This window comes from Rhyacophila brunnea, unplaced genomic scaffold (genome assembly GCF_057557595.1).
Source record: "Rhyacophila brunnea isolate RB1 unplaced genomic scaffold, BYU_Rbru_1.0 scaffold_12, whole genome shotgun sequence".
In the NCBI taxonomy this organism is placed as follows: Eukaryota; Metazoa; Arthropoda; class Insecta; order Trichoptera; family Rhyacophilidae; genus Rhyacophila; species Rhyacophila brunnea.
This window is the reverse complement of record NW_028232774.1, coordinates 5,144,750-5,156,230: the sequence shown is the minus strand read 5'-3', so window position 1 is coordinate 5,156,230 and position 11,481 is coordinate 5,144,750. Positions and strand designations below refer to the sequence as shown.

At 31.8% G+C, this 11,481-nt stretch overlaps 1 protein-coding gene across 1 annotated transcript; it reads left to right on the top strand.

The window, feature by feature from the left end:
- The first annotated feature begins 5,971 nt into the window (after positions 1–5,971).
- LOC147077681 (CCAAT/enhancer-binding protein homolog 2-like) lies at positions 5,972–10,089 on the top strand. Its single transcript, XM_085940123.1, has 2 exons — positions 5,972–6,289; positions 8,498–10,089. The coding sequence occupies exons 1-2, from the start codon at positions 6,167–6,169 to the stop codon at positions 8,756–8,758; spliced, it is 384 nt and encodes a 127-aa protein (XP_085796249.1). The 5' UTR covers positions 5,972–6,166; the 3' UTR covers positions 8,759–10,089.
- The last annotated feature ends 1,392 nt before the right edge of the window (positions 10,090–11,481 follow it).

Here is an 11,481-nt window from a genome sequence, read left to right as displayed (position 1 = left end):
GTGATCGGTCTCGCATTGGCCATTTGGCTGGTTTTTATTTTGTAGTGTTTTCTATAATTTCTAGCATGTTCGGCTACGGTAAGCATGGTCCCCACATCTTCAGGCCAGGTTGTTTGACGGCCCTCCTACCTATCGCTAAGGTTAAGGGCAGTATGATGTTCTACATTAGTGTTTCCCAAATTCGCGTATTTTGAACGATTTTTATATTTTTAAATAAATTCATTTGAATTATTGGGTTGTCGGCACTGACCGCAACCCTTTTGTTTCGCAACCCGAGTAACATGCGACCCTTCGACATATTGAATAAATAGCGATTTTTATTATTCAGGAAACACACTAAAAATAATTATAAAATAAATTTCTACGCGTGAATTATCATTTAATTAAATCAATCAAATCAACACTCCAAAAGCGACTTTTTTTACTATTAGAGTAAATTTGTGGTGTGTATTTATCTCGAATACCTTGTTCATCCACCACGCCGGGCCCCCAGGCTAGAGTCCTGTCAGCCCCACCCCCTTGTGGGGGGACGGTAAGTGGCACCTTTTTGGATTCCTCAGACTGTGCTCTATTCGTATGTCAGACAATGTTTATTTCTCATATATTCAGACGTACTGTCGAACAAGATCTTCTTGTCAATGTGTTAAAACTGTGAACTAATAAGCCCCTCCTGTTTTTAACCGCACTTCGACTGCAACTACTTCCGGTTATCGACGAGTTGTCCACATGTTAAAACTGTGGACTAACAAGCCCCTCCTATTTAGTTAATCGCACTTCGACACCAGCGACTTCCGGTTATTGCCTAGATCTTCTTGTCAGTAGTTGCGGGCACCCAACATTTGGCTCTTGTTTGGTATATATTTTTTACAAATGTGGGATTTATAATGTTTTTTTTTAGATACATCTCGTCGAGACGAATCGATAGATAAATAGAGTGAATAAAGTTGTTTTGTAGATTGATTGTTTATTAAACTGTAATATAAAATTGTTTTTATTACAGTTATTCTTGAAGTAGTATCATTTTAGAATCATTACCTAATATCATTCTAACCGCTAATGGTTAGAACCAAACTCCTTTGTTACTTCTACATTGGCACCCATTTCAAGTCATAAACCCATCAACATAATTTATAACAACCTGTTGTGATAATAGGTTTACAGCAGTGGCGTAGGGTGGAGGTAGGCTGTTAAGATACGCCATAAACAGTGCACATTAAACTTTGGTAATCATACGTATTTGTTTTTATTGAACTAAGACTGCAATTTACAGGTGGTGGTGGTTAGTTTTTAAAAATCAATTAAACCCTGCCTAAACCAAACCATAATAGTTTTGGTATAGTTTGGGCGATATACTTTTTCATTCATACTTGTTTTCCTTGGATTAAGAATACATATTACACATATTATTAGTTCATTTTTTTTAATTTCATTAAGCTTTGCCTAAACCAAACTATAATAGATAAAAAATATTATTCTATCTATAAAATATCCAAAGTTATGTATGATTTAATTGCATAATTTTCGATATTTTATAGATAGACGATTATTTTTTGACGATTATCTCTATTATGGCTTGGTTTCGCAGGGTTTAATTGAATTTTAAAAACTAACCAACACCATGTGTAAATTGTAGTCTCATTTCAATGAAAACAAATACGTATGATTGACAAAGTTTTGTATGCAATATAAATGGCGGATCTTAACAGCCTACCTCCACCCTTCGCCACTGGATTATAGCACGAGACAACTATCAACTATGTTATACAAATAGTGGAGTTCTATTGATTCAATCAATTGATATTAATGAGTATTAAAGTATTTGTGTAAAGCAGTGTAATCGGTATTAGGGACATTGGAATTACATGACATACAATTAAATCCAAATGCCGTAAATAATCAACACGTATTTAAAAATAATAAATACTCTTTAATTCCAATGATAATAATTAAAACTTGTTTGTTGAGTTGTAGCATTGGCTGGATTGCTGAAACTAATCTGACATAAAGTAAATAAATTATAATCTTTTGGTGATGAAGAAATAAATTTTATGTTCTTCCCCCTAATTATGTTGTGTCATGGGTAATTTTTATGTAAATTGTATTTAATTGCATGACACGTCATTCCAACACTAAATATAACTAATATAAAATATATTACAGTGATTTTTTAAAAAAAATTATAGCAATGGTAGTTTAACCTGATAGAGATAGATGTCCCTGTGAAACACTTTTGTTGTGTGAGACAGATAATATTATTACGTAGCAAAACTCTGGGCATTTTTAAAACCCCCTTTGTTATAAATTACAATATTATGATGTTTACTTGCGAATTCGGGTATTTGTCATCACCGTTTTATGTCAGTAAATATGATAAGAAAATAAAATTATATATATTTGCATAGTAGGTATGAAATGAAACCTTTCTTTGTGATTTTTTGTAATTAGAAAAAGTTGCCAGTGCAGGTTTTGTGTCTCGACTCAATTATCATTATTTATTTTAATGCTTTTTTACCGCTCTGAATCGTGGATCAGAAACCTTACAACTTCATTAATCTAAGGACACAGAGAGATTGATTGATATCTCAATTTTTTAATGTTTGACAATTTACATAATTATAAAAAAGTAAATTATTGTTATGACTGAATTACATGAACAGTTACGACAACTTCATACTTACCGCCGTTAACAATAAAATTGTCAATCATTCAAATTCAGATTTAATTATTTGCAACATGACATGGAAAAAACGAAGAAATAATATTAATATAATTTAAAAAAACCAAAAATCATAAATAATTATTACACATAAAGATTCAGGTACAAATTAGATTGTCTCGACATTTGTTGTAATTAGCTTACAATGTACAATTTTGTTACTAGTATTAAAAGTTATAAGTAGACCAATGATATCTGTAGCTACACTAAACAGTTTGTTTTTTTTTTTTTGACATGCTGTAAGGGGGGGATGTAATGAAGGGGATACGGGGGTCATATAAAATGTGATGCCTCAAGATCAACAAAATAGAAACTCATTTATTTCTGAGTAAAAAACACCAAGTGTCACCACAAACTATTGAAGGTCGTGTTTGATAAAGTAGGGCCTGATACAGACAAGCATTTATTGTTGGCGTTGACGCATCACGCTTTTGCAACACGTTTCATCGGTAGATGTATCGCAATGTAGACATGTCGCACCCTCGCAACTAAACTGCCACAATCCAAAAAATGTCAAACAGAGAAAATCAGCTTTGAAGTTTTTACCTTTCGCATTTTTGTACTGTGTTTTTGAAATATATTTAGATACTGAATGAATTTTTGACTTGAATTTGATGACTTAGAGATATGAAATTTTCGGTACATATACTATGAACGATGGACAGTGAAATGTAGTAATTAACTCAAAACATGTCAATTTGGACTTGTGGCGGTTTAGGTGCGGGGGTCCGATGTATGCGTGAGACAGTGATTGAACATCGTTACTTCTTACGATTGACCATCGACACACCGATTCGATGCTTGTGTGCACCAAGCCTAATAAGTTACTGAGTATAATATATTGGTATTTTATGTAACTATTATCTGTTCAAATAATGAATAATGTTTTAGCAATACAATGAATTCAAGCATCAGATAACACCCCCTTCGAAGGCAGTTGTTGACTTGTTCTAATTTGCTCTTGGGTGTCTAAACCAATGACGTATTTGGTCTAAACAGATACTCCGTTTACACGTGCATGGATTTACTGTTGACAGTAAGTATTATCGCGGCCATAACAAGAAAATGTATGGGTAAACATGTATTATCCTGCAGTTGCAAGCTTGCATGCATGAATCAAAAAAGTTTGGAAGGTTCTGAATTTTCATGCGACAGTAGGGATTTTTTTAATCTGCGCCTGCACAGTAGAACGATAGTGGCGAACCTGCCGGCAAAAAACTGAACTATACTCATTTTGAGGTTAACTGATTTTCACTACCAGACCTGTCAAATAGTACCATAAAATGACAACATCGCGGCTCGCTTACTCATGAAGAATGAGATTGGAGAGACAGTCAGCACTTTTACATGTAAACAGATATTGTCACGATAGTTTAAAATACACACTATTGCTGCCAGTAAATCTATGCACGTGTACAGGCGTTAAGGTTCAATGTGTTATTTATATGATGCAAAAAGTTTGGGGTGTAGCATTGTTTCATGTAATTTGAGCATTACAATTTTCACTCAAATACTGGAAATTACATTAGGTATTTAATTAACTGATAACAAAAATCGTTATAAAACTAAGTTCCAGTATGTAGTGAATTATTGTGATTATTTATAAGTAGGTATATTATTCTCATATAACATATTATTACTACATATATTATAATATATTACATTGTTCGATAAAAAACTAATTCCTAGTTGTTTGTCTTATACATTTAATGTATTCGGGTACAAATTAAAAATATAATTGATTTAATAATATAATTAGAACTGTTTTATTTTTCAACTTCCAAACCCTTTGATCCTATAGTCCGGTAAACCAACTAATGAAAGAACATATTATGTATATATATCTCATTGGCTGGTTTACCGGCCTTAAAATCTTCTGTCATTACCCTATGGGTCTGTATATTATAAAAATTTGCTTTTTTACTACGTAAGTATATATTTTAACCTTCCCTTTACGATGCTAATAAATTCCGTCCATTCCGGTGATGTCACCTTTTGCTACCATATATGAGATTGATAAATCTAATAATTTCATCAATATTATTTTGCCATTTGTTTTATCTATAAAAGGCATCAACACTTATTAATAATAATTATAACCGTACGAGTATTTCTATACAATTTTACAGTCTAGAAGAGGGCCGGTCCTAATATTAAATTTTATCATGTACCACTTACTTTCATATCTCTTTCTCACAGTTAAAAGTAGGAGTGTATCTCTTTGTCGCATATGGATACTTTTAAATCTATCTTTTTTTTTCGTAATGGAATAGTTTGCATTGTGCATTTATAATTTGTACCTGTAGTAAATGAAATCTGAAGGATATCTATCAATTCTATGACGTAGTTACTGGATCGATTTTGAAAACAATAACATTTTTAATTAGAAGTAATCTTGATGATTCTAGGTAGGTATAGGTGAAATATGAAGACGACGAAGTGCATCCTAACTGAAATATTTGTAATTCATTGGGTGGAGTAACCAAGGTGACATTGCAGTAGGTAATGGGAGTGTTAATTTGTAGGCACGTTTTTCTTCATATTAAAATGATGATCAAAAAGCAACCCAGATCATCGAAAACCTGTATAATCGAGCTCCGAATTACCAAGGTTCTACTGTAGAATATTTTCTTTGATACAATCATGCCTAAGTAGTAAATAGCCTCATACTATAATATTAATATGGACTTATCGGTTTTTAGGAAATAGACGCACTATACAACAATATTACCCCTTTTTCACACGCGGCGAGCTTTATCGCTGCAACAAAATAAATTCACTGCTTCTGAAACAGGGGTTAATTGTCTTGAGCAAGCGATATCGATATAAGAAAGGGGCCATCCACAATTATTACTGTCTATATTTTACGTCATATTTTGAAAAAAAAATTATATTTATCCTTAAATTTTTGTTTACTTTGTGACGTCACATTTCCTCTGACCCTTCGTCACAAATCATCAAAATTAGACTCTCTCCCCCTAGAGCGTGACGTCATAATTAATGCGGACGGCCCCTAAGTATTACGTCATACCTACCTATTGTAATAAATAATAAATTTGTTTATAATATGATGAATACTAAGATTAGATAAATTTTATAAAATTATCGTAAATTAGCACCAAGTAAACGTTCAATCTATTGATAGATTAGATTATTTTTATTCTCTTGCAATAGATCTAATATTGCCATAAGTAAAATTTAAAAATGATCCATAAAAATAATAACGGCAATACTATATTTCACAATATTTATTTTGTTGTCATCAGTACGTCATAGTGTGCAAGTTATTATAAAATTGAAATACGGATAAATATTGTGTCATACTGTTACTGTATTGTAAATTAACAGGACGTTGTCCTTGCTTGTCGTACTTCAGTTGATCATTGTGAATTCAGTTTTAATAGACGTGTAATCGAAGCAAGTCAAATCGAAGAGACAGTTGACATTTACATGATTTTGGACAACTACGAAAACGGAATGGCTCCCCGAAAAGAAACTAAAAAAAGTAATACTAGCGATATGGAGGAATATGACAGTGAGGATTACAGGAAAAAACGAGACAGGAATAATCAGGTAAATACGAGTATTTTAAAACAATAGTGGTTTATATTACCTTTTACAGCAAATTGTTACGGTGTACACTTCAATATTTCCTTCCTGTCATTTCCCATAGGTACGCACTTTTTTGTTTTGACAATACTCATTTATTTTATGAATATAATATGAATTTCCAAATATTATAATACTTATTGCATTGACTGATTAATAATAAGATATAATAATTCGAGAGTTCTAAATAATTTGGTAAATGTGGTAAGTAGGTAAGTACCTAATTATGAAAACATCAAACTATTTATTAATCATTTATTGTTGATTGTCCAACCTTGGTTAACTAAAGGGTCACATTGAACATTCATTAAACAATAAGATACATCAGATAGCCGCATCCAAAGTATAGACTATAGATAATAACATTAGGTTAGCAAACACTTCTAAAATATTAAAGAAAGTCATGTTGATTATAAAAGTGTTTATTGAAATGTTTGGCAGACAAATAGACAAGATACAATTTGTTTATAATAAATTATTATTTCATTTTAATGACACCTCTGCGAGCTTTTATGGTAATAGTGCCGCAGATGCCCGCATGAGCTTTTATAACTTTCTTTTTAGACCAAACCCAACCTAACCTAACCAAACCTAATCTACCCCAACCTAATATAATCTTAGTGTGTGATAATGATGCATCAAAATGTATGAAAATTTCAAATTTTAGATTAACAATTATTGGATCGAAAAGCATCTGTGCCGACAGAAAAAGGTATTTAATATAATTGTCTGATTCTGTTTCTATTTACTTTGTCTCCATTTAATATAATTGAATGGAATAAACTGTTTTCGTTAAAAAAAATCATAAGAGCTCATGCGGGCATCTGCGGCACAATTACCAACAGTTTATTACATGTAGACAATTATATTAAATACCTTTGTCGGCGCAGATGCTTTTCGATCCAATAATTGTTAATTTAAAATTTGATATTTTTATACATTTCGATGCAACATTATCACACAATAAGATTATGTTAGATTAGATTAGGTTGGGGTAGGTTAGGTTAGGTTGGGTTTGGTCTAAAAAGAAAGTTAGAAAAGTTTATGCGGGCATCTGCGGCACCAATTACCATAATTTATTTAGAATATTTGTGTTTATGCCAAATCCCATTAAATGTGAAAGTGATTAATCAGTCAAATGAATATCTATCTGTATTTGGATTATATGAATGTCATCATTGCAAACGTACTTTCGCCAAAATATGTGCTCCCGAGAATTCAAAGAATTCCGATGAATCAAACAAAAAATCTTCTTCTTTTTCAATTCTGCCAATAAATATAAAAAGTGTCTGACCTCGAACTGATATTGTTTGATTTGTATTCAAAGAACTTACATTTCCAATACATGAACATCCCTGTTGCAGAATCTGGAATATTGAAATACGTAGACGCATGTTTAGTGCCTGTTACATGGCAGATCACTATTCATCTCAATATTAATTTTAAAATTTGCTCGTACAGACGTTTACAGAAAATCTGCATGTGTACAATTAGATTGCAGTGATAATTTGTTGGCATTATGTCAATTATCTCAAAAAATAAATCGACAACACCCATGAGTTTTTTGCATTCCTATTCGGCCGGTTACCGTCGACAAGCAATAAATTGATGATTTCAGACCAATATCAACATGAACAAAAATATTTTTAATAATGTTGATCGAAGTTGACACAACGCAAATATCAAATGACTAGTGCGGTAAAAATGAAACCATTTTAATTTCTAAACAATGTTAGCAGCGTGTGGTGGTTGATGTAAGATTGTATTAATTCAGGTCATGCTCAATTTTTGAACATGCAAAGCGGTTTTATCATGCACGTCGCTTGCATTAAACTCACTGCACCGCACTGACTGTGCAACTAGGGCGTGCGTTAGTCTCATCAATGTTTCCAATCATAAAGCCCCACATCTGACTATTTTTTTCTTAAATAGAACAATTCTACCTACGTCATACGGGTACCACAATGAGAGTATGATGTGTAGATACCATTATTTCTTCTGATACGCAGAACTACTTTGTGTATTGTCTACGGTTGCTATCACTGAACTGTGACACACTAAATCACTTCAGTCGCATCGACCTGTTCAACGCTTTCTTAATACCAGCCTCGAGCTATCGATTACTAGCAGTATGGTTAATTTATATGTATTTTTTTAAAATTTTGTTTACAGGCTGTCAAACGTAGCCGTTTCAAGTCGAAGCAGAAAACCAAAGAGACCCAAGAAAGAATAAACGACCTCAAAAGTGAAAACAATGTGCTGGAGGATCAGGTGAAATCGCTTACGAATGAACTGAAGCTGTTGAAGGAACTATTCCTGGCGCATGCGGCCAACTCTTCAAATGTAAAAATGCAGAACTATGACCTGGAGAAACTCCTCGCTGATGATCCACCGTTGGAAAAACCAAAAACATCCAAAAGCTCTAGAAGTTGATTTCATAGACAAATCAAGATGCAATGAATTTGACGGTGGCTTTTTTATTTCCTTTGCACTCAATAATCTATTTTTTTTGGCAGTTTTGTGCGTTCATCGAATCATGTTGTCAGTTTATTTTAAATCACACAACGATTCTTATGAAGTCCTAATTTATTGTATCGTGTGGTTTTCAGGTCTTAAAAATTTTTAATAATGTAATCATAAACTAAAAATTTGCAAAAACCTTACACTAATTGAATACATTATATAATATTTAAATACTGGGTACTTTTTCAATAACCCGGCACATTTCAACTGCTGTAAGAATACAGAAAATACACGTCACAACAAGCTGTCATCTACCACTTTGAAATGTCAGTATTATAAACCCACAGATACGAGCAATTTATAAAATGTATAACTTTTTCCTTTTCCTTTATGTTGTAACTCGTGACATTAAGTCACCCGACGACATGGCGTATGCTCAATACATGCATCGAGGCGAGCCACCCAATGCGCACAGCCCACCATAGATATTATTATGCCGACACACTTACTTGTGTATTGGGGACAATGATTAACTATCAGAGTAGCGTTAATTTCTCAAAGACTGTTGACTCAATCCGGTAGTACGTCACAATGATGTCATATGACGTCATGTCGCTGGGTGACAAAAGCAAAATAGTATCTCTGGGAATACTGCACTAATGTTTATAGAAACTTGATTAACCCTGCTTGTTTTCTTTCTGACGCACAAAAAGTGACGTCAAACTAACTGGAACATGCTTTTTATAGGAAAATCACAACAGAAGATTCAACATCTCTGGTTTGTACAGTATTTATTATATTGTAATTTTCGATCCATCGCTGTTTCATTGCTATGCACTTTTTTGTAATGTGGTTTTAAGATGTATGGTGATGGCCCGAAAACTGTATGTGATATTAAATAAGATGGGAGACCGCATATCTCAATACACCTGTACAACAATTACTCGTGTATTATCATATTCAGTAATTTTTTTCAATGTACACATTGGTTTTAATTGCCACCGTCTCAATTTATTTTCTGTAGCATTAAGTAAATAATATTATCGACAATCGGAAGTAGCTGTTTGTTAAGTTTGTACTCGTATGGAATAAAATTATGTAGATATTTTATTTATGATTTTGTGTTCCATTGTATGAACCAAACCGACCTATTTAATAATTAAATACAATTATTGTAATGTAGCGTAATTAAATAATGGTCTGTATGATTGTCTTGAATTTCATAACATTTAATTTAACATTGTATTGTAATAATTTGAATAATATATTGAAGTAAACCTCATATAGAAATATATGAAAGCAAAAACATTAAGATAACCACTGGGAATACTATACTAATGTTCTATTATACAGTAAACCCCCTATAGCGTTCCCCTTATAGAGAATTTTCCTATAGCGGACCTTTGATAGCGTATTTTTTTACAAAATGCAAAATTTTCAAGGTCAAATTAAAATCTTCATAAATATATTATATTGTAACTACATAATATATATTTTTAACACATAAAATACAGATCATTTAATAATTTATGTATGTACATAATAATATTAATGTGTATGTATAAAATTTTCGAAAAATCTTTAATTTGCAGATTTCGGGCAATTTACAAAATACAATTAAAAAGAATGTATCCTCAAGTTTTGTATGGGCGCCCAACCTCGTATAACGTACTATTCCTATAGCGATATCGCAATTCTCTGAAATGGGGAAGTGCTTATATATTTTGTTGCATACAGAGATAGTATTTTTTGTCAAATTGTAACTTGTTTCAGTGATTCCTATGGGAAATCATTTTGGAAGAAATTTATTATCTTTATTATAGTTAAATTTCTACAATATTTCACAAGTTAAAGTTAAATCTAATATGCCAATATTAGAAGAATAAAGAAGGTACAATTAGAATATTTTTTCCATGTGAAAATTCTTCATCAGAATAAATTATATTTAAAACTATATTAACCCAATGCTTACGGGCCGCACAAAATTGTGTTTTTGCTAATTGCTTTTCAAATGCAAATTAACACATTAATCACAAAATTAATTAAAAGGGCCCGTAAGCATTGGGTTAACACTTCATGCACAAGATATATATTTATTTTATACATCTTGTAAGTAATTTAGTTTTTTTGTTTTGAAATGGGTTTGAATATTTATTATAATTGTATTATTTTGTACTTTTATGGAAATAATTTATAAAGTAGAAATAACATAGAAAATGTGTTATGTAATTAATGAATTTAAATAGATATTAATTTTATACACATCGTTGTTTCATTTTTAACTAAATACCTATCTAACACTTCGAGTCGGGGTCGGCAAGATCTCGAGAAATAAATTTTCGGAAATTTCTAATATTCTCATTTCTCAAAAAATCATCATATGCTAATCTCGTTACTTCAATAAAAGTAACCACATACGCCTTTTGCGATTTCTTTACACATATACACGGAATACTATGTAGGTCCTTTCAAAACAGCGTAACATGAGACGTGTTAACTTTAAACTCCTTAAAACGATACGTGAGTTTCAAAGTCCTCTAAATCATTTGATTTGAATTAATTATGTTAATTAAATATCGTAAAAGTGGATAAAAAATACTTTTGCTTAAATTCCATATATGGGTATATTAAATATCCACATAAAATTCGCAAATTGAATAGATATGACTTTTTCCCATTTATCTCAAAACCAT